The sequence below is a fragment of the Apteryx rowi genome, unplaced genomic scaffold (assembly GCF_003343035.1).
Source record: "Apteryx rowi isolate R43461 unplaced genomic scaffold, aptRow1 scaffold_32, whole genome shotgun sequence".
NCBI lineage: Eukaryota > Metazoa > Chordata > Aves > Apterygiformes > Apterygidae > Apteryx > Apteryx rowi.
Window position 1 is genome coordinate 227,622 of NW_020449641.1, and position 24,543 is coordinate 252,164.

The following is a 24,543-nucleotide window of genomic DNA, read 5'->3' on the forward strand; positions in this document are numbered from 1 at the left end:
TAACTTCTGAGCAGACTGGGTTTCTGACTTGGCAACTTCCATAATAAAATAAATATTCTGGCACAAATGAAACTTGTCCTGCAGATTGTTCAGTGAGTTGAGAGACAGTCCTGAGACATTGCACTTCTTAATGGAATTTCCTTAAAAAAAGCCATGACATGCTGAGCTACAGTATGTCAGCTCTCAAGAAGTCATCCACAGAAGAAGGTATCCTTCCCAGCATGAACGAAGAGCATTGAAAAGGGAAATAGGGTTCAAACATTAACATGTCAGCTGGAGGAGTCTGCAGACCACTGCATGACTCTAGGCAATGAAGTTATCTCCTCTGTCAAACTCCATATATGCACAAAGGAAGATGCAGTAATGATGATTTGACACTTAGACATTCCACTAAAGAGGACCAAATAAGCACCTAAAAGAGACAACAAGTGGAGGCAGTAGGTAAGCTTTTGCTTTAATTGAGCAATTATATTTTGGAGAAGGCTGCTTCAGTACCCCTAGTTGTCTTCCACCTTTTACAGAAGAGTTTGGACTGCAGTGCAGTCCTTTTGTGCAGATGGCTCTGTAACTAGAGCATAAAATTGTCCTGAAATACATTTTTAAGTCATGAGGGAATGTCTGTGAAACAATCTTTATTTTCCTGTAAGTTGGGGATTCCTGCCCTTCCCCTGTTTCCTGCACTGAAGGTGACCACAAAAAGGAACATCACTGAATCTTTGGAGATGCTACAGTTCATGTCAGCTGGAAGACAGCAGGACAGAACACCACCCATGTGGTAGTACCAGCTGAAAGGAGTCTATGAGTGGAAAACTAGATGGTAGAAAGCATGTTTTGCTCACTCTGCAAGTTAATGAAGAATTCACTTTCACACCACTGAATCTTTTACCTAAATTTTCTGCCACTGCACTTTCCTCCTCCACATTGCTTTCAGCAGTGAAGTTCCCAGGGTGCTGGCAGGGAAATGCCCTGTTATCAGCCTTTCGCAGGGATCCTTTCTGCTGCCACACAAGGCTGGTCACCTCTCCCTGTGCTGGGACATGGGCATGAATGCATGTTACCATTGCTTTATCTGCTCTGATCTGCCAACTTTTCAGGAAAGGACTAGCACAGACACAGCCAAAGAGCCTAGGGGATGTTTCATATCCCAGCTGTAGAGCACTGTGCCACAGTGTTAAGATGGCTACTACTAATAATGTGACCTGAGGGGAAATCGATGGTAAGAGCCAGGCTCCAGCATGAGCTAAAACCATTTTTTTTAATTCTCCTATGGTATGACAGTCATCATCTAATTAGATCAATCTGTTTACTCCTGGATTATCCTCACAGATGTTCTTTACATCTGCTCCAGTGTGAGTTCATCCCTTCTGATGAACTCTTCATCAAGAGCCCACCCTAACTCAGATGTGATCCCACCACAGCCTCTTATATAGTAGCACTGGTACTTCCCTGTTCTATTGTTCCTGAAGCTGTAAAGAGTCCCTTTTCATAGTTGCATTAAATCAACCTCCCAAACCCAGGTTTCTCTCCTCTTCAGTTGTTCCAGCTGATGGATTCCCAAATGATGGCAGAAAATTTTGCAAAATCAAAAATCATACATCACACTGATGGGGCTGTCATCATGTGACAACATTCACCTTCAGCTTGCTGTGGTGGTCAGCATGGGCAGAGAGGAGCTCCTCTGTGCACTGCACATCGTTGGGAAGTTCAGTCTCTGCTAGGTCTGTTCCGAAGGTCTGTAGCATCTGCGCTGTTGTTTTTACTGTCATTGCAAAATTTTCAATAGCCTGGAAAAGCAGGAGGTTCACAGGGTCACAGATTGGTTATTTTCCCTTAGCTTGATAACAATGCTTGGTCTTTCAGGCATACTGGGCTGTGAGTATCACACGCCTCTAAAGCTGGCCAAGTTGCCCTTCTGTGGGTAGATCTGCTACAAGTTACAGATTAACTCCAGTGCCACAAACGATATTTTCACAGATCTACAAGTTCATCTCCATAAACCAGCAGGGGAACTCCCAGAGCTTAACAGACATAACGAAACCACAGTGGGCATCAGCTTCAAAGCCAAGACAGAAACTTCACATTCTCTGCCCATGCTTGCTGGGAGAATCTGTTGTTTTTGAAGATTTTAATTAAGACTTTATTTAAGTTGAGGAGACACCAAAAGCACATAGAGCAAAGCCTTTTAAAATTTTTATTTATACAGTCACAGTTCACTCAGCAGCAATCTGTCTCCCTGCCACTTCTCAAACTGTGCATCTCCATCCTGTCTATCTGTACTTGATGTATTCCAGTCACTCCCTCCCATCTGTTCATATTAGTACACAACTACAAGAGCAACTTACTGTAAATACAGTTGAAAAGGCATACATTCATTGCAGCATTGCTGCTTCTCTATCACTTTGGTGCACCAAAACAGAACTTTCAGAATGTTGTGGTTTTATTGCAGAAAGTGAAAGGTGTAGTAAGAATACTACATCTTCAGAGTAAAATATATTGTTCAAACTCATGAGATGCAATTAAAACCTTTGTTATCTCGTATCAAGTAACTGCGCAGGGATTTTTTTCATGGTCACGTCATAATTTCTTTAGGGACAGCAAAAAACTATATTGCGCCTTAGAGCTCTTTATTCTTTACACTGTCTGATCTTAACCATACTACGGTTTGAGTCAGTCGGCAGCACTAGGGGCGCTCTTACATCCAGTCAAACACTACATAGCTGTTGAAAGTTGCATTCCTTTCTCCAGCAATGATAGGAATGCCTCATTCACAACCACAACAGTTAAAACTACACTATGGGCTCTGTGGAAAAGCAAATCAGAGGTAGATCCTTGTTCAGAAGGGAGAGTGCAGAGAGAAATTACATTACAAAAATACATAGCTGCCCCATCATGTGATCTGAAACATGCTCTACACCAGGCAATGCTAGAAGGGTTCGTAGCCTTCTTTCCTTCCCCTTTTTTCCAATAAATTCATGTCTGCTTTCAGCAGCACAGACCCACATACAGCATGGCTCAATGCATAGCAACTGAAGTCTGCTCTTCTCAGCGCTGAAACTACTGTGTTAAAGTTGGCTGAGATGTCACGCTTCTGACTAACACAGGCAGAGCCATCCACAACTGAAGGCCCAGTTTACTAAAGCCAAAAATGTACTCTGTGAGCAGGAAAGCTCATAGGTTACTAAGTCATTAAAGGTAAGAAAGTGGAAACAAAGAACAGTGCAGTGAGATTGCTTAGTCAATACTACCCAATAACAATTTAAAGCTGTTTCACAAAAAAACCTCTAGTAGGACAAGATATGAGACCACTAAGAGAAGCATGAAAGGGGATGAGGACAGTGGCTCAGCAAATTTGAAGGTCAGCCTGCTTCAAGGTGCACCAGAGCCTAACATTTCCCTAAACGACAACCTCTTACCCAGCAGAGATTTGACTGGTGGCACAAGGTATGGTGAGCTCATCCGTGCTCGGCCTAATGGCATGTTTGCCCCAGCCCATTCCTGTGTGCGCAAGCAATAAATTGTTTCATATTCCCAAGTTGTGATTGCAATTTTGTTTTCAAGTCTCTGTGCTTGGTAAAAATGCTCAAACAAATGTAACCCAAAGATCTGAGGGTTACATATCCATGTTCATCTCAAATCTTGGCTAACTGGCCATCTTTTACCAAACTGTACATTCACACTCACTCTACCCTCTTAGGTAATCTTCTGTTCTTAACAAACAATACAGCCTTTTCTGTACCTCCTCTTACCCACCTTCCTCCTTTTTCAAGGCTTTAGCTATTTGAAAACTCACATAGATGATTTCTTCAGACTCACCCCTCCTGAAAGGACAGTTTCCTCTTTTTTATACTTTTGACAGATAAGCCTGTTCACCTTCTATCTTGATCCTAACCTCACTGCAGACAGCACAGCTATGAAGGTAATGAGCCAGTGTTAGAAAGGAAACTCAGATTCTACATTTGTGTATTTAGAAGCCTGAAATATTTGGTGGTTCTCAGGAAAGTGACAATGTGATTTTACTCTAGAAGAGTATTGGTTTAGTACACAGAAAATATTAAAGCCTCATAAACAAGCAGACAGTATGAGCAGCTTTAACTTTATCCAAGCTATCTCAGAAAAGTTCTTTCTCTGAGTTTTAAATCTAGTTTGCAGGTCAGCAACAACAGACTTAAACTCAGGTTTGCTCAGAACACAGCAAAAATTGGGGCTACTTAGGATTGAGCTCTGATGCCCTGATCTTGCAAGTAGACCCACACAGACAGAAGGTCTTACAGCCTCAGGGAAATTAATTCAGTTTCCAGTATCAGGACCCAACTTTGCACCTTTTCACTCAAATAGGATAAGACAACATTTTGGCTGTTAATGCTCCAAAGTTTGTTTTTTGTAAGCTGACACCTTTTCTGGGTATCATAATGAATTGTTTACACTGTTTCGAAGATCACCTACTGAGAGGTGTTAATAAACCCCAAAAAAGGAACTATCAAACCAGTAACAAGTTTCCTAAAAGCTAACATAATAAAAAGCCTTTCTGCCTTCCTACAATTATTAATTGTTCTCAGGTTACTGAAAATGAGACCCAGCTGGAGTGTGTGTTTACACAGCACAGAGATGAAAACAAAGGAAAATAAAATCCACTGTCCTGAGTATTATTTTCTCTTAAAAACATGGATATAATTGCTTATTAAAGTGAGAATCTTGAACTTTGATTCAGTAAAGTGCTAAAGCATATGTTCAATTTCATCCATGAGCTGAAAGCCTATGAATTTCATCAAGTATTCAAAAGTTAAGAATGTGCCCACGGGACTTGCTGAGCAGGAATACTGACACTGTCAGACCCTAGTCCAGCTTAACACTGAAATACAAATTACTATTTCTATTACAGGCTTTTGTGGAATTTACTCTTCTTCCTTTGGGTCATAGCTTTCCTCTTTTCATGAGTCCCTAGTAAAATCTGCAGGCTGAAATGTAGTTGGAGAGTTATTCCTTGATGCTTGCTCTACAATCATCATCTGGTCACTCCTGGCTGCAGACATGAGTAAGAACACCACCAACACTCACGGTTCGGTGATGTATCCACTGACTGTGGCCATACTCCAGGGTTCCTCCCAGCTCCCGGGTCAGCTGACTTTTGTCGATATAACCATGTAGATCGGAGACAGAATTTAACATGATGATCTGAAATGATGAACCCAAACACCATGGATTAACTGAGAGAAATATGAGCCCTTTCAATCATTCTTCCTAGGATCCTAGGATTTGCCTTTAATATATACAACCAAAGTGCAATTCCACCATAGCCAGTAAGTTCTCATTATGTATTTATTCATATAATGGCCACAGTTTATTTCCACTAGATTTGGCTTTCTCAACACGCGCATGGCCATTTTTGAACAACCCATAAGCTGATACCATCTTGCTCCCTGCTAGGCAGAGGATGCAGCCATTTTGCACATGCAAAAAGAGCAGAAGTATGGTATTTATAATATCCTCTTAAATTTTCATCAAAGAATATCTGTATTTTGTAGATAATTGTTATTTACTGTGAAACAGAGGTATAGGCAGGTTAAACAACTTCCTCAACATCAACAACTTGATCCATGGAAGTGCTGAAACTAGACCACTAAGAACAAAATTTTCCTTTCGCTTGCATCATTTTATGTCTCTGTGTGTCCACTGAGTGGTGCTTTTCCTTTTTTATCACGATGTAAGGAAAAGGAGAGACAAGCCTAAATTCCTGTTCTCATTCTAAACTGTCTTGTTATCACTAGACCCACTTAAATGAAAGCAAAACCAGATTCGCATTAAGCTTCAGGTAAGCATTATTACTTTTTGGCTAGCACTGTAAATGTTATATCTAACAACAAAAGACACAAGTGGTTATGCAAAAAACACACATGAATTTAATTATACCTTGTTATCCTAACAGTTAGAAAATACCCTATGACTTCAGCAACAGAAAAACAAGGTGTTGAGCACAAATGACTACAAATCTGTCAAATGTATTACTTGGCTCTACTGTTTAAAGAAAGGGTAACTGGCTATGCCTGTTAGCATGCATTAATTCCAACAGAGAGAGTTAAGTTCAGTGCAAACACTCTGTGCACAATGAGATGAGCACAGATGTTCAGAGGCAAGAAGACGTATATTTTAAGCTGAACAGTGCTGTAAGAAGAGTCTTGAGAACAAGCCTGAACAAGTTTGTAAGCTGATTTTTGTTACAGAATCATCCTAGAATAATTCAGGCTGGCAGGAATCTCAGGTCTCTAGTCTAGCCTTCTCAAAGGTGTGTCAGCTATGAGATCAGATCAGGTTGCTCAGGGCATTATCCAGCCGAATCTTAAAAAGTTCCAAGAATTGGGACTGCACAATCTCTCTGGGCAGCTTATTCCGCTGCCTGATTGTTCTCATGATGAAAAAGTTTATCCTTATATCGAGTCAGAAGCACTCTTGTTTCACTTTATGTCCATTATCTCTTGTCCTCCTGCAAATGCACAACCTGGCTCCATCTTCTCAGCAACCTGCTCAGAGATATTGGAAAGCTGTTGCTAGGTCACCTGCCTCCCAACCTTCCCTTCTCCAGGCTAAACAAGCCCAGTTCCCTCAGCATTGAGTGCCCTGGTCAAAGTTAAAGGGGAAGCTATTCCCTGAACGTAAAACCAAAAGCTGCTTTGTGATGATCTTAGCCAGAAAACTCAAAAAGCTAGATCATCTTGGATTAACCTCAGCCTGAAGCATGAAGTCTATGCACTACTTCTGAATCGCAAATCACCTTTGAGAAGGCACGTCTTAATTGCTTTGTAGCTCTTCCCCAACAGAGTGCTTGCTGAAAAGTTAGAAATCTTTTGATGCTCCAAACTTCACTGAAACTACAGAAGAACACTGTCATGCATTTTGCTTCTATGAAGATGTTTGTTTTAACCTGATACGTTCAGCACAAGAGACAAAGCAAATCTATTAATACAGCCAGATACAGTGCTACCTCCCCCCACAGGCATCTCTGCAGGAGAATGACTGAGAGCCATCCAGGATCTGTCTAAGAAACAGATCTTGCAAAGTACTAGCATGCCTCACACTCCTTGCCAGAGAGAAAGCAGCCATTCTCCAGCAACATAAGCTGGAGAATATGAGCTCTGTCTCTGTGTGTTCCTCACGAATTACCAGATTTTATCTCAGATGAACCCTCGTGTATCTCCAATATTTTTACATCTTGTTCCTGGGAATTGACAATTTCTCAAATAACTCTCTCAATAGAGATTTTCTTCAGCAGGTTTTATCAACCACATTTGTATGCCAGTAAGTTTTATAAATCCTGCATTTTCATATTGTGTCTGGTTTTATTATTTCAGCCTCTATTTCTTGCTCCTGTTTGATCTTTTGGTTTGTATTCAATCCAGTGTTGATTTAACCCAGCAGATCTATTTTACTGAACATATTTGCATTCTGATAGCTCAGATAAACTCTGTGTTTTCTTATCAAATGCACACCACGTTCTTGTAGCCTCTTTTGAATGTTCCTGATCTGGCCCTTATTCATTTGTACTTGTGATAGGAAATGCAACCTATCCTTGGCCCAGTTATGACATTAACGTCGTCACAGTGCCAAACACACAACATGTACAAACCTGCAAACAGCTTAGAGGATGACGTCAGTATTAAAGAATGTTATTGATACGTAGTTCCTTCAGTAAGGATAACTCCCTTGGGACCAGGACTCTTTGGCCCTGTTCTTACATTTGGTGCGCAGTATGCTATTTTTAAGGGGAACAAATAGATTTCTCTCCCGATAACTCCAGCGGCTCTGAAACTGAACTATGTAGGTGCATATCCAGATGATCTTTTTGAGGCGAGATGCAAACACAGCTAAAAGGCGCCTCCAGAGAGCATGGTAGACCCCAGGAACTTTGGGCACCATCAGCACACAGCACCAAGCAACACAGAGTATCACCAGGCGTATGAGGGCAGGCGTGTACAAGTCTGACAGTCTGCCCGCAGATACGTGGGCAGGAGGCAGGCAGATGTAGCAGCAAGACCATCATGTTCCTAGTTTTTTGTTAGACTGCTCTCTAAGAGCGATGTGAACATACCCAAGATGGCTCAAAACTTGGATGTCCAAAAGGACCCAAAACCAAACTCATATCTTGACTTTTCTGTCTGTAAGAAGGCTAAGTAACTATTTAATACTTAATGCAGTTCTTGATCCTTGCCTGTAAGTACCCTCCCTTCCAGACTTGGAAGTTTCAAAATTGGATTTGAAAGGACATACTGTCATCAAATAAACTGCTAAAAGTACAGAAGAAGCTGAACTGTTAGCAAATGCTATTCTTTCATGAAGTTATGCCTGGTACAGTGGTTGCTATGGTAGCAAATTGTGGCTTATTAAATACAGGAGCATCCATTTTAAAAATTTCTTTAAAAAATTTTAAGTGCTATAAAATTAAAAGATTTTGCTTTGTAATTAAACATACATTTTTATATCAGTTTCGCATTTAGTACTGAGAAGGCACCCTTGCCAACCTAGAGACAATGGTACTATTTAATCCACAATACCAAAATAAATATTCACGGTTCCTTTTCTGTATTCCCTGTAAAAAGTTGGCTTCTGTCTCTTACTTCAGCAGAAGTAAGAAGTGGCTTAACCTTCTGAACTTAAAACTTAGGTATTGACAGAGTCTAGTAATCACTGGAGGAGAGCCATGGGTCTTTTGTAAAACAATTTAAAACCAGAAGCAAAATCCAAAACAATGATGTGAAATCACTCCAGTAAAGTCATTGTGGAACACAATATGAGTCTGTTCCAAGAAGAAATACCATTAATAATCATCATTCAAGTTTATTTATAAAACGCCCTGAAACCACAGGCAAACATGCAGTTAGGAACAACTCCAAAAAGAACTGACACAGAATAATCTAAAACTTAAACTGCCTCAGGTTTGATAGCCTGCTTCAAATCACATTCTCATCAACCCACAGCACATGTCAAGTACATAGAAAGGGAAGTAAAAAGCAAGCTTTGAACCCTGAGTGGGCGAGGACCATAAAAGGCATTATAAATAGGCAATTCCCTGCAAGCACGTAACCGGAGCACTGTCAGATTGTCAACGGTCCCATGGATGACACACAAAACAGTGCAGAGTTCAGCCCTAGCCACCTGTGTTTGTCACTGGAGTGACAAGAACTACCTCTGCCAACATCGGGGGAACAGCTCCACTGAGTTAAGAGCCAAGATGACACTACTTAAATCCAGTCACACTTTATAGCTAGACTGATCTTCTGCATGGGAACACGTGTATTAAAATCCTGTAAAACATCCAGTGATAGTTAACTGTTTGGCATTACTGCAGCTGATGGTAGAAAATCCCACAAACACAACTTAAGCAGACCCCTGCTAAATACACAAACAGGTTCTGCTCTTTTCCAGTATGTTCCTATCACTGAAATGAAAGCAAAAATAAGTTATCTGATCCAGATAATGAAGCTAGTTGCAAATGTTCCCACACGCATCTCAAAGCTCATTTGATGTCATTCAGGTTTCAGTTGAATCTTTAATGACATTGTATACACTACACAGATCCAGATCAAAGTCCCCGATTGCCACTTGCAATCAAATGTTAATTACTGGGTTATGAGAAATTTGCTGACACCTAGGAACTGCAGACATGGAGATGAGGAGTACGCATGGACAAAAAAAATGCATGCTTACCGGTACCTTCATTTTAAAGTCATCCCGATAGAGTTTAATGCCGATGTCAGCGATTGTCCTTTGGATAAAGCGGGAGGGCCGCAGGACAAACACCAACTGCAGGTTTCCTGGAAACGCTCCCTGCAAGGAATATAAAACAATTAGAAGGCACAACTCTTCCTTACAGGAAGGCCAAGGGAATTTTCAGTCAAGTGTTTCCTAACAGGGGTAAAGCAGGTAGGAAATATTGATCCTTGGCCTGTCCAGACGTTAAGGATATCAGCTGGTCCATTCAGCACATGCCAAATGTCACAATTTGCTGAAGTCAGAGGAAAGACTAGCCCCTGGATTTTACTGCCCAGCCATACACTGGTTTTTGCTAGAGATTTGGCACAGAGCTCTGAAGCTTGTGCATCAGCAGTCCCTTCTCCTTTCCTGCTCCCAGATCTGAACCACGACAAGCCCCCTTGGCACTACTGCACCAGAGCTTTCCCCCCTTTTTAGGCTGCAGCCACTAGAGGGCAAAAGCAGCTACCTACAAAAAACTGGCTACCTACATTCGACTTGGTGAAAGAAGCAGGTGGCACAGATGGATTCCCCAAACTGACCTATCTTCACATCCTGGAAAGGGTTTTTTAAATCTTTTTTTTAACTTCTTATGCATTTCCCACACACAGGCACTCAGCACTTTCAACAGGCTTGGCCCTGTTCACAACACCCAGCCTACATCTCTCACGCAGTCCTTCCCTGAGCTCAGAAGCATTAAAAAGAACACTTTCTAGGAGAGGGCAGCTAAAAAGAATGATGAATGAAAACCGATTCTGTCCACGTTCCCTGAAGTGACTTAAAGTCACCTTAGACATCCCTCTACCCTAAACCTCAGAGGTGATATAACCGAGTGCTACATACAAGCCCTTGTTCCTTACACAGTACACGTTCCAGATAATACACGTATAACAACAGCTGCTTTCATTAGCACTGAAAATCAGCTTCTTAACTCTGACCTGCCCAAACGAGATATAATAAGCTATTGGGAGTTTCTGACATAGATCACCTACTACCACATAAACATAAGTCCCTCGGGATCTTTCTTTCACAAGCAGGCCACACCGTCACTCCTTGCTTGGTGCACCGAAGGGAGTCTCTGCTACACTCCCACTTCAGATCACTAGAATTTATAGCACAGTCACCCTGGCAAATAACAAATCTGCCCTGGCAAATAAGAAATCTGTCCTAATTCAGCAGTAAACAAAACTGGCAATCTGTTACTGCAGCTTCCTCCATCTCCTAGTTAACACTCATGAGCTCATGGGTCAGGGAGAAACTGCATCAACAGCCAAATAAGGGAGCTAAAAGTGAGCTCATGAGGCTGTATCCTGTGCTGAAGATTCAGCAGATAATTTTAATTTCTAGAAGATAAAAAACAAAGGCAGGCACTTACTGCTATTCGTGTCAGGGATGCCTTGACTGCACTCCATTTGTCCCGTCGTCTGTCTATGATGATGATGAATCCAATGCTGGCAGCCTCAAGACTGCAAAACATGAAATAAGTATGCTGGGTTACATGAAGGTACTCCCATTCCAAGGAAGTGTATTGCAGCAAAACACAGCCTCCGTCAGATTACCTTCTAAATCCATTATGAAAATGCAACGTACAGTGGAGAGAATGAATATTTGGCAGAAATTCACGTGAACAGGAAAGCCAGCAAATTTTCCTCTTTCCAGCGTAAGGCTAGCAGCTTCCACAAAACATGAATATTTTATCTGCTAAATCTCTCAGCTGCTATGCTACTTGCTGCCAAATCTAGGTGATATGAATAGTTCAGGATCACAAATTACATTGTGCTGTATCGAAGGGAAAAATCTCAGATCTTGCTTGCTCTGCAAAGTAATTCCAGTTATTAGACCACCCCACTTCAATGTTCATTCTCCAGATATGCTGACATCTGACAGGGCACTTAGCTCTGGGGGGAGTACGGATCTTCCCACCACCACTACCTTCCCTTTGCACACAATGCCCCAGTAATTTTGGAGGACAAAGCAGGAGTTTAAGAGATCAGAGAGAAATGCTGCTAAACCACAGACTAGTCCCAAGGCTGCAAGCCATTCAAAAGTACCGTCTTAACATATTGACTAGAATAATGGTTACTGTTCCTTCCCTGTACTTTTCAAGGGGTCTTTATGAGGCACTGATTTGATGCTCCATCCCAGTTCTACAGACCTCACAGATATCCCCTCCTTCCCCTCTTAAAAATCCCACTGCTGCACAGGGCTCCAGGAGGACTGCTCTTCTCCCTGCCCTCCATGAGTGCTTAGAGCTGGAGAGTAGTCTTCAAAGCTAAGCAAACTTAGAGAAAAACTCCAGGAACTTCTTTACAGCAGGATAGCTCAATCATCTCTGGACAAATCCGAGCCAGGCAGAAAAAGTATACATGTTGTTATAATCAAACAACAAGGTGCAATCAAACACCTAGTTACCTCCTGGCCTTTGCCCAGATGAAGAGCAAGAGTAGTTGTATAAAACATTGATCCCTTTTCCATTGTCCATAAAAGCAGCAGGCAGAATTGCTGTTTTCTTCACTGGAGAGCATAAGACTACTTTTTGCCCTGCTCTGTAAAAAGATACTGTGCCCAAAAGAGGTCGTGAAGTAGCCCAGGCAAATCATTTTTACGGGTCATTTTGTGAGGGGCTGGATTTGAACTGCAAACTCATGTCAATAACCGACCAAAGAGCACCAGCAATACCAGCTCTGAGCATCTGCCGAAGTTCTGCAGGATCAAGATCAACAACCTGGAATTGAAAACCTCCAATGGAAACAGTGATGGCTGGTGTAAGCTTGTTGAGAGTTTGGGAAATCAAAACAAATCTGGGTACTGCAAGTTTAAGGGAAAGTTGCAAGAAAAGATCCTTCACTACACAGAGAAGCAGAGACAGTTGGCATTATCAAACTACCCATATCTCCCTGCTTGACCTAGGGGAAAACAATGCGCCACTTTCCTCCTTTGCTTGCATGATATCCATCAACATTATTCTCCTCTGTTTAGTAATTTGTAGAGAAACATTCAGGTCACTGTAGAAAGGAAACAACTGCTAGAGATTGTAGGGAGCAAACGTGTTTAGGAACCAGGGCAAAAAGGAAGGGTGTTTTTTCCCTTCTCCCTTCCCATTCAATACCCCCTGGCACAGCATCCCACTCCACCCCAAGCACAAGCTTGGTGTGCTGTGAACCCCACTCCTCAGCACCAGGGCTGCATCCAGCCCGGGCACAGCGCACTGCCAATCCCTGTACCCACACCAGCAGCCCCCGTTACTCCATTTACCTCTGAACTTGGGAGCTGCAGCCCCCAGCTCTCCAGCTAATACAACCACCACCCCAAAAGGCAAAAAAAAACCCAAACCACCACTGGCTCTACAAGGTGAGGTGGGGAGAAATCCTCTAACTTGCTGCAGCACCAAGACCTCAATGCTCCTGACATAAGGAGGCACTGCTGAGACTCACTCATCTACACGAGCAAATATGCCGGAGCCACAAACTCAGCACCACTTTGAATTCTCTCACTCACATTACCAAAAGCCCTTGAGCAGTTGTGAGATGGAAACACACTTTAAAAACCAGACCGATGTGGGCTGCACACAGACCCTGGGCCTAGGGAATAGGAGGCCATACAGTCAACACTCACTGCTGACCGACCATGTCGTCCACAGAAACTTGGCTTGCTAAAGGCAGGATTTTCCTCATTAACAAATACTTGAAAACCCTCCTACAAACTACGCGCCAGTCAAGACCAATCCAGAATAATTTTTCAAATACTTGATGCTGATAGCACTCACAGTTGTCACAAACCAGTGCTCCCCAAACCAATCGCAGCACCCTGGCTGGCCTCATGTTTAAGCACAGGCACAAGCAGGCTCGGTGCCGATGGAAGCGGGTTCACTGGAGGTTAGCTCTGCCTCCAGCAGTTCCTCAAATGACCAGAGAAGCGAGTAGCTACAAGATATATGTCCCACTTAGGTTTCTTTACTCTTGCAGGGGAGCAGGATTTGACCAAAAATCTGGCAAGTCAAATTCTAAAAATGCTTATTGTGACCGATTACTCTGAGGGAACAAAATCCCTATTACTTAGATTGTGTTATTCAAATCGTTCCGTTATTTATACCAATGCTATTTGTAAAATAGTGAGATTTTGGGGCACAGAAAGAAGTCAGTGCAATTCTCCTTTCAATGGCTACAGGTTTAGATGACTTTTGAAAAGGCTTTCTCTTTAATATTCTTTGCATATTTTAAACAGCCATGTTAAATTTTGAGGACCATGTTAAAGCAGCAGGCAAGTAGGCAAGTAGGCATAATCACAGAAGGGCTGAGGTTGGAAGGGACCTCTGGAGACCATCTAGTCCAACCCCCCTGATCAAGCAGGGTCACCTAGAGCACGTTGCACAGGATTGCGTCCAGGCGGGTTTTGAATATCTCCAGAGAAGGAGACTCCACAACCTCTCTGGGCAACCTGGTCCAGTGCTCTGTCACCCTCACAGTGAAAAAGTTTTTCCTCATGTTAAGATGGAAGTGTCTGTGTTTCAGTTTGTGCCCATTGCCTCGCGTCCTGTCGCTCGGCACCACTGAAAAGAGTCTGGTCCCATCCTCTCGACACCCTCCCTTCAGATACTTGTACACATTGATAAGATCTCCTCTCAGCCTTCTCTTCTCCAAGCTAAACAGGCCCAGCTCTCTCAGCCTTTCCTCATAAGAGAGATGCTCCAGTCCCCTAATCATCTTTGTGGCCCTTCGCTGGACTTGCTCCAGTAGTGCCACATCCCTCTTGTACTGGGGAGCCCAGAACTGGACGCAGTACTCCAGATGTGGCCTCACCAGGGCTGAGTAGAGGGGGAGGATCACCTCCCTCGACCTGCTGGCAACGCTCTTCCTGATGCACCCCAGGATACCATTGGCCTTCTTGGCCACAAGGGCACATTGCTGCCTCATGGTTAACTTGGTGTCCACCAGCACTCCCAGGTCCTTCTCCGCAGAGCTGCTTTCCAGCAGGTCAACCCCCAACCTGTACTGGTGCATGGGGTTATTCCTCCCTAGGTGAAGGACCCTGCACTTGCCTTTGTTGAACTTCATGAGGTTCCTCTCCGCCCACCTCTCCAGCCTGTCCAGGTCTCTCTGAATGGCAGCACAGCCCTCTGGTGTATCGGCCACCCCTCCCAGTTTTGTATCGTCGGCAAACAAATAATTTTAAAGAATGAAATGGATCATCAAAACACAGGCTCCACTCCAGAGAAATAGAGAATATATTACTGTAACCAGCATCTAATTCTGTTTTCACAGCTTAGGCTCACCCAACAAATTTGTAGTTGCTGAACAATTCTCAGATGTTAATTCCGCGCACAGAATCAGGTTCAAATCCAGTGCAATTCCATTGAAACCAGTGATTTATAACAAAATGACTGACAAAGTAAGCATGTTAGCTGAAGTTAACAAAATGCTGATATTGGTCTAAAGAAAAATATTACTCAACCAATATCAGATTAATAAAAAAGAGAAAAATGTATTCTCAGTAAAATTTGTGGCACACACAAACCACAAATAACTCTATCCAGAAGCCCCATATTCACACAAGCTGCCTGCAAACAGGAATTGCCTTGTTTTGCACATCTTCCTGGTCTGAGAGGCTGACTGAAGGCTTTCTAAAAGGAGTTCACATGGAAATTTGGAGGCCAAAAAGAATTCAGATTCAGATTCTTACATTTACACCTTCATGAGTAAACTGCAAAGCAAGTAGCTGACAAGACAGCATCTGCCAAAAGCAACAAGCACCACTGCGATTTAAACAAACACAAAAGTATTTGTGCCAAGTAAAACTTGCCTATGTGCCTCAGAACTAACTCTAAGCCCCCTTTTAAAAAGTCCCTCAAACATAGAGAGCAGAAGTCACTTAAAAGAGGGACTTTGGATGTTTTTACAAGTACCCATCCATGATCTAGCAGTTCATTTTTTCATATGTTCTTCTGCCATGGGGATTTGGAATAGCACAGCAGCATCCAGGCATCAGATGTGACAATAAAAATTAAATTCATAGATAATAGGAATGAGAGCTCGTGAAAGATGGATATAGGAAGAAAACGCTAGAGTCACAAAGCAAAGGAATTTTCTCATGAAATTAAGCTTGGCAAGAATGGTCATGGGGGCAGGGAGGGCTGGGAAGAAGGAACATATGGAAATAGCATCATTGCTCTTCAGTAGCCACTGCGGTTCACACAGTGTCGCAGGCCAGTTAGAGAGACAGACTGAGGAAGTGAAATATGAAATGGATACTCATATATTAACTTGGATTTAAATATGAGGAAAGAGCAAAAGAGAGCACAAGGCCACTTAGTAAGTGGCCTAGCCAGGGTGAGGTGCTACTCACTGCTCTCTTACTCCAAGACCAAGTGCGGCAACCGCGGCTGGCTGGCAAAGGCAAAACCTGCCAAGCAGCTGTGCCCAGCTCATGGCTTGGGGCAGAAGGAAGAGGCCACAACACTTTACTACCCAGATAATGCAGGTACAATCCCAGATGTGGAAGAGAATGAAGAAGGAGCCAAGGCCTGAGATTTGAGAAAGATTTGTCAGAGTAAAATTGGAACTGGGCCATTAAGCAAACAATTTAGCTAGTTATTGCCGCATATACAACTTACAATATTGAACTTACTACATTGGATGAGATGAAGTGGGTGAAAAAAGGAGAATACAGTTAAAAGTCTGCATGACCTGAAGGAGGAAAAGAGGGGGAGGGGAAGATGATAAAACCACATGCTGCTGAAAAGCAAAGTGGCTGAGCAGAGCACAGAAAAAGAAATGTGAGGGAATATCTACATCCCTCAAAATCACTCTGGCAGACTGTGCAGTCAAGGAGCAAAGAAACCACTCACAGATACAGCTCTGTATATCTTGGCTGCTACAGATTAGGTTGATGGATGCAACACATGGAGTGCCTTGACAAGGGAGGTGTCTTTGGACAACAGAAAGTTGAAAATGGGGTTATAACCTTGACACAAAGTTATATCTCAGCCTTCAGCAATGTTATTCCCTGCATTTCACCCTGATGTTCAGGACAGTATCACCTGTCTTCACTGAGATGGGCCAACAGTGTTTGTATGCCTTTTTCTTTTTAATTAGACAGGGCTGATTAAAGGCCTAAATTTAGCCAGGGAAACAGAGAGAGTATCAGCAAGTGATCCTGTTTCAGTCCACATGCCGAAAAGAAAGGCCATGCCAAGGTCTGAGTGTCACTTGGCTCTGAGGGATGAATGCAGGCAATCAGTTGCAGGAAGCAGAAGCTCAGCCAAAACAGCAGCATCGGTGCAGGCCCTATTGACATGTGCGCGTGCAAGTTTGTTTAAAAACAAACAAACACACTCTACCAATGTTTTCTCAGAGTCAGCACTGTAATATCTCTACCCTCATTATGGAAATGCATTAGGATTTATCCAGTTCCCTGAAGAGATTTGAAGAAAATCCTACATAGCAGATAAACATCAAGCTTGCCTCCAAATCAAATTCAGAGATGTCTGCCTAGGGCTACATATGGCTGGCAGAGAGATTCCCTTTTCCTGAATGAATGGTGTACAATCACTTGAGCCGATCCATCTTCAGCTCTGAATCCAGGTTAAGCTCTCGAGCACTGATTTGAGGGGGCCAGGGGATGCCAAATTTCCTGACCTCTTCAGGAAGAAGAGAGGGGCAGCTGTTTATCAGAGCAGTTGACCCATTTCATTTGGAAGAGAAGGGAATTCTGGCTGTGGAATAAAGTGAGTAAAAAGAGCTTTCTACAGCTATCTATTGCACATGTGCACACACAGGTGTATGCATTTGCACAGGTGTACTCATTCATGCACACCCATGCTACCCAGTGCCTGCATACATTTATATATGTAGGTCCACTTGGTGCAGCACTCTCATGAGCAGGGGCTGAACCAGATGGAAAATTAATCCGATTGCAAAAGTCTCACTAGAGTGATCTTCCATCTTGGAAAGCAGTTCATGTTTTAAAGGCCAGAAGTCCAAGACTTGCTTACAGCCCACCAAAAATATTGTGTTAGGCAAGAGTCGATAAAGTAAAAGCACTCAGCAGCCTCAAAGATGAAGTGTATGCCTGTACATCTAAATAACAACAATTGATATCAACCTTTCTCTTTTCAATGTTTTGTCATATAGGCTTATGCACAGAAGATCAGTCACTCCAGAGGGACTTAGCAAGTTACTAACTCACTGAAAAGAGTCATCTGCGATCACAGACCTTATCTGCACCACTAATATGAACCTTATTCTACAGGATACACAGAAATAGACACTACACAAGACAGATGTTCTCTCTCTATCTGCCTGAAAAATGTTACTGATTTCTCCAGTTCATTGAGCTATGAACAAGGAAATATTTTCTATGCTAAGCAGGGTGAACTGCTTTTCAAACTATACTTCATGTTGTCTGATTCATGGCAATACCCTGCATAACTCCACACTCTAAAAGACTATTCTCTCTTAGTCACTTTGATGCCTGCACATCCTCCTTAAGAATAAAATAACAGGTGAACTACTAGCAGTGAAATAACATGTGTAGAGGAAAGCTGTCATAGTACACTCCTAAGCACTACCATACTATGTAAGTAACAAATACAGGCCCATGACTGCTTGCTAAGATGTAGGAAGGACACACTCTGTGCACAGATCAGCTAATTGCAGATTAACAAGGCTCTGTTGTATCAAAACAGGGCCAATACTTAAGCCACAGGGAGTTTTTACTTCACATGATTATGTCAAAAATCACACAACCAAAGCTTGCTGCTCAGGTTCTTCTTCTTCTAAATGAATGCCTTTGTCCCTTGCCTTCTACATGAAGGCTGGCAAGTTTGAAATAGCAACTCAGGAGATGCAGAGTCAACCTCTCCAAAAGCACCGCAACAGTGACTAGCAAACTACCTGGACAACTCACATCCCTGCGGTGTGATCTATGATTGAATCTAAGAGTCAAACCAATGCGCTGGGGTGCAGAAAATACAGGTTCAAACCCCAGCCTATCACTGATCTTGAACAGGTCATTTAAATCAAACTGAGTAGTCACTTATTCAATGTAGGTTTTGGTCAGCTTGTCTTTAGTGTAAAATATTACTTACACCTCATAATCTATGAAATAGGCATACTGTAGCTCTATTGACCTACAGATGAAGTTCTGAGACTTAATTCACCATTCTTTGAACATTGCTCTGGGATTCCTCAGGGGAAGAGGAAATACAGAACTGATATACTGAATCAAAGCAAAGGTTCATCTAGCCCAAATCCCTGTCTCCAGTGATGGTAGGTAGTGGATGCTGAGGCAACAGCAGAAGGAAAGTGAGAAGGGCAATCTTGCTCTTAGCTTGTTCTCCCAAGTCCTAGCGTTAAAGAATACATGGACTTCTTCAACCAGAGCTTGCATCTTGGCCATTGTGTTCAGCTGCCATTGATGGATCTATTTTCCATGAATTTGTCTAATTTCTTTTGAATCCATTTATAACACTTCCTTTCATCATGCTGACAATGTAACATGCTAGTTCTACAACATGTGTTAACATTACCAGGGATCACCCTCCAAGATACCAAGCATAAAGAACTGACAAACTAGTTTTGTGTTTTTCTCAGCTACTACTGCTGTTTTATTAACCCTGAAGCTAGTCATCCTCCCAGTCCAGAAGTTAATGGAGAAATACAGAAGAAGGAATATTGCCTTGCAGAACAAAGGTCCTACAGAGTAGAGTGAAACAATGAAGCTGTTAAGCTCAGTGTGTGGTTCCTCTCAGCTTATTTTGGCAACTCCTGATGGGGAATACATGTAGGTGGAGCTGGAAAACTTCTTACTCAAACTTGAAGGAGGCACGTTTTCCCCTCGTCATCCTCTAAGCACCTTTATACACAAGACCACAGGAAATAATAAATCCCTGCTGTGCTTCTAGCTAGCACAAATAGCCATGGTTCAGAGACAGGATCAGGAGGCTGAAAAAATATTAAGCTCTCTCTCTGGATAAACAAAAAGTAATTCAGCAGCTATGCCTCAGTGGATTTCCTCAGAGCAGTGGAAGTGAGTGTGTTTGACTTCCATAGCAGAGCTGCAGGCAAACAGCAAGGAAAACATCCTAGATGTGGAGCAATCTCCCAGTAAACAGCATCAGAAAGCACGCAGTGCTTGCAAGAACAGTCAAGACGGCACATGCTTCTCTTTTCCACCCCACTTCCCTGACTCGGTGGTAGCTGTTCCACGAGAGCAACACCTCTGTGATTTTTCATTTGTCCAGTGTGACAAGAGAGACTTAAATGACTACAGGAATATGACAATATTAATGAAACCTCACAGCCAACATTTTACCACTGATAATGACCAACATCTCCTGTCACGTGGATCACCATCCATCCTCACTCACACAAGCAAGGCCAGCATTTTGTCTTTCCTCCTTCACTGAGGTGCTGGCCACTACCACTACCGTATTTAATAAAACAGATCCAGAGACTTGCTTCTCCCAAGTCTGTGCTTCCCACTACAGTCAAGTAATTAGAGTTTCTTAAAAACAGCACAGAAATAACCATACTGTAGCAGTTCTCTGTGGTACAATCTAAAGGCTAATCTCTAGTGCATGCAGCCCATAGTCCTGTAAGTCCCATGGCTTGATTAACTGCATCAGCCTTTTACAGTGTTGCTTCTTCCTTTCTCTTCAAACATCCAAGAAAATCTCCCTCTTTTTGCAATGCAGCAGCAGACAAAGCTTAGATACTAGGGCTTTATTTAGTCTCTTCCTTACTCAGGCTGCTGCTTAGACCTCCAGGAGAAGATTGAGGAAAATCGCAGCATTGAAGTGCAATTCACAAAATGCTCATCTAGGGATGGTGAACAGGAGACAAAGTTCAGCTATCATGGAAGCCAAACAGGAGTCTTTCTACTGACTTTAAGTGGCCTTGGAATCAAAGAGGACAAGACAATATTCAGTTTATGGAGTAAACACTGTTCAGAGTAAATGTCAGCTTTCCTGATAATATACAAGCAGTTTTTGGTGTATCATAATGTTCCATAACTCATAGCAGCCATTTTTAGATAACCTTGAAACCAGGACAGCTGGTGTGTATTTTCATAGCACCACTAACTTTAAAAAAGCCATGGCAAACATCTCCTCCAGTCCCAGAGTGCATGGATCCTCTTTGTTTCCTGAGGGTACCACCCATACGCAGACCTCAGCTTGCTGAGCACAGCCCCAAGCCAACTGACTCTAAGGTCACAGACCCTCACTCCTAACAAGGTTTATTAGCTTTATTGAGTCCCGCCTATATGGTCTTTTGGTGAGCTTAGAGTACCGCGTCTGCCCTTATCTACCAAGTTTTCAGAATAGGAGTCTTGAATACACCCAAGCAAAGTATTTCATTGCTATTATTTTGAGCTCCACAAGTAATAATGAGACAAGTCCAGAGCTCTCAGACCTCAAGACTGATTTTGCTCAACTACCTGCACACACTATCCAGTTCCATCCCTGGAAAGCTCTCATTCATAAGGTATACTATATAAACTGTATGGTTATATAACAGGTTTTGTTGTTTCCTCCTGCGAGATCTCTCTCCCTCTGTCTCAACAAAAAAGAAATCAAAAGCAGGAGGATCAACAAAACACATTTCCATTGAGATTAGATATTGTTAACCATCCAAGCAATGTTAGTCCGTCTGGTCAGAGCTTGGCATATTCCTTGGGAAGCAGGAGAGATCTCCCCTTCTTCAGAAGGGCAAAGAAATAAGATCAATTTACATTATATTACTTTGCCTTTCTACAGTGCCCTTTTGTTTGAATGTGGGCTCTCTCCTTACGCAGAAAGATACACTCAGAGAATAAACAGTAACAGGGACCATCAAGTGTGGTTCCTTCCAGCTGCAACCCTTCATTTGTTACATGCAATGCCCCCAAGATTTTGTCACAAATGACCCTCTTATTTGCTCTGCTACCTTTACTGCTGCTCTTCAAATCTACATCCCTCTCCCACCCAGTCCAAGAACTGAACAAAAAGCCTACCCTGTGTGAGGCTTTCTTTTCTATGCAGAAGATGTAACCCTAGAGCCTCCTGCACATGGGGAAGTTTCATACTGACCAGGTGGATGCAAAAACACTGGTACCTCCTTGATAGCACCACTAGAAGCAGTGAGTTAGGAAGGAAAGCTCTCTAGGAAATAAAAAGGCTTTTGTAATTAGCCTCACCTGGGAATGCTGGTTAGATACGTGACCACGTTCAGAAAATCCTCGTCAGGTATGTCACTGAATCCTGCATATTCTGGGAAGGTTATAATGGGCGCCCCATCCTTCCCTCTTCCTCCTGCAAAAGAAAGAGGTGGCGAGATTAGAGGGTGATTTTATGCCTTGGGTCAGATTGTCCAGTACTCAGTATAACGTGAAACACTGGCACATCCGTCATTGAGAAGCATCTAGATCCACTATATATGGAATAAAGGAGCTCTACGATCAGCTTCCCAGTTGATATTATAACTCACTCTAGCTTCATCACACCAGTTTACTCCAGGTGAGAATCTAGCCTCTGTCGTCTATTCCCAGCTTTTCCAGAAACCTTCTGCATAATTTTGATTAAGCATTTTCTTGGATCCTTTATTTCCCATTCCCAGGTAATTGCTTGTGATACGATTACAGCATTTTCTTATGTACTTGTACAGCACCTGACACAATGAGGCCTTGATTCCTTCTAGACATTGAAGGAAATGCAGTGACAGAGCATACAAGTTTTGAATACACAGATATAACACAGGCTTAGGACCAATCCAGCCTTGGGCCTTTCCCTAACAAAACCACAGCCAAAACACAGGGAGTATTTAATCAGTGAGTTTCGCTCTCTTCCTGTTTCTTTGCATCAAATCTCCATTAAACAGGGCAGGAAGATCATAAGCAACAAAATCAAGAAGAGATTTGTGCCTGCCCGAGGGACTCCCTCATCCAAACAGCAGCATTCAAACTCCAGCAGACGTAGGAGAAGCATGGAGCCAAGTCCTTTGTAACCCAGCAGACTTTACAGTTCTGACACAATACTTGGCTCTAGGTGATGTTGTAGTACAAAGCACAAATCCTGTTTGCTCGCAGGACCAATCCTACCTTGGTTCTGCTAACAAATCTGGGCATCACCCAACCACACTAAAGTTAATAGGATTTTTTTCACCAATGTGGCCTCAGAGCCTAAAGCAGATTAATGATGCAGCAGCACATAAATAAGATGAAACAAACCTACCTTATTGCTTACTGCTGATCAGACAGGGCATTAAAGACATTATTGGCTTTCACCGAGTCCTTCTCCTCCCCCTGCAATGTCTGTGTAAGCCTGTTTTTTACAACAGGCTGAGGATTTCCTCTGCAAACCCAACACTGGGTCCAGCCCTGCAGCACACAGTTTTACTTAGCCCTTTCTCATCCAGTGGAGAGTCTTATCCAAAGAAAGGCCATGCTGTTTCCCCTTTCTGAAGAGGAAGCTGTGAGAGGGACACAGAAAGGGGAAATATCCAATAAACTATCGCTTCAGGGGAATAAGGAGAAAGCAGAGCCTCAGAGAAAAATATGAGCCCTGATTCCTTTGAAGTACCCTCTAAATCCCCATAAATAAACCCTGTTCCCATGCTGCTTCCATAGACCTTTGCCTTTCCCCACTGGTAAACACAGCTGATGCCACAGACCAGCTCCTCCTGTTCCTGGTTTGGTGGCAATTGCAAAAAGGTGCTGCAGTAATTCCTAATCTTTCTAGGAAGAGTGGTCAGTTCCTTGCTAGTCCTGATCCAGCCTCTGTCCAACCCTCTCAGACTCAGCTGGATGATTTAAGGCCCCTGCTGTGTTGCCCAGCCATGGAGAGGTCGGATGCTGACAAAGACAGTGTTTGGCAAGAGCTCTAGAAAATAACCAGTGTGAGTATCCTCCCTCCTTCCCCACTACACTGCTTGCCTCTGCTCTCAACTCACCAACCCCTATTGTATCCCCATAACCCCCTATGGAAAAGTGACCACCGGTTTCCACAGCACTATAAGGCTTTACACCAGTTACAGACCCCACTCCTAGTCATCTAAGAGAACTAATTAGTGACTCAATTTTGCTGTCACTGTCCAGCCAAACCAGGTTCTTGCTTTATTATTAAAACAACTTTCTTCATTCAGTCCAAGAAAATCTCGCTGGAATTCTGCATAAAAACAACCTCTCCTCCTTGACATCTGGTGATATGGTGGCTTTGTCAGGACACCAATTTTTTGATCCCTTTTCTCCTTTCTAAAGGTGCAAGATTGCTTTAATTACACCTGAAAATGACCCATTGTGTTAGATCATCCAATATACTCATCCTGCTGGGGAGAAAACAGGCCTACAGAGACTCAAGAGGCTCTCAGCCAAAACGCAAGGAAGAAATATCACCATTTGCACTGCATTGGATTAGATTTCAAATACTGAGCAGGGACCACGGCCTCCACATTGACCTGGGATGAGGGCAAATGCTGCTGCCTGGCAGCCTGCTCTCAGGGCACTCTAGGTGCACTGCAGTCAGCAGTCACCTAGAACATGCTGTCACACAAACTCAGTCAGACTTTCCCCTGGCCCAGGCTGTTTGCTGCAATCTGGAGACCAGGAACTCCGGCCAGCAGGTACCCAGTTAGGATGGTTTGTTGTAGATGCTTAGTGACATCTTCTGGGCATGAACAGTAACAGCCCAGAAAATTAAACGGCTTGTCTGCTTGGTCTTTTTTTTTGCTGAAAGCAGTACACACCAAGGTATCTCATACATGATACTTGCATACATTCACATGGTTCCTGGGTGTCACCCTTCCTCATTCTCATATTTCAGGTACTCCG

The 24,543-nt window shown here is 42.9% G+C and overlaps 1 protein-coding gene across 1 annotated transcript in view; it reads right to left on the reverse strand.

Annotated features, from left to right (window-relative positions):
- Window positions 1–24,543, reverse strand: part of LOC112968547 (guanine nucleotide exchange factor DBS-like) — a 164,861-nt gene that overhangs the window by 112,962 nt on the left and 27,356 nt on the right. The window contains exons 3-7 of the mRNA XM_026070972.1: window positions 21,916–22,030; window positions 11,117–11,207; window positions 9,697–9,816; window positions 5,056–5,172; window positions 1,635–1,784 (exon numbers count right to left, since the gene is read on the reverse strand). Of these exons, the coding sequence (XP_025926757.1) occupies window positions 1,635–1,784; window positions 5,056–5,172; window positions 9,697–9,816; window positions 11,117–11,207; window positions 21,916–22,030 (593 nt within the window). The remainder of the gene's footprint in view (window positions 1–1,634; window positions 1,785–5,055; window positions 5,173–9,696; window positions 9,817–11,116; window positions 11,208–21,915; window positions 22,031–24,543) is intronic.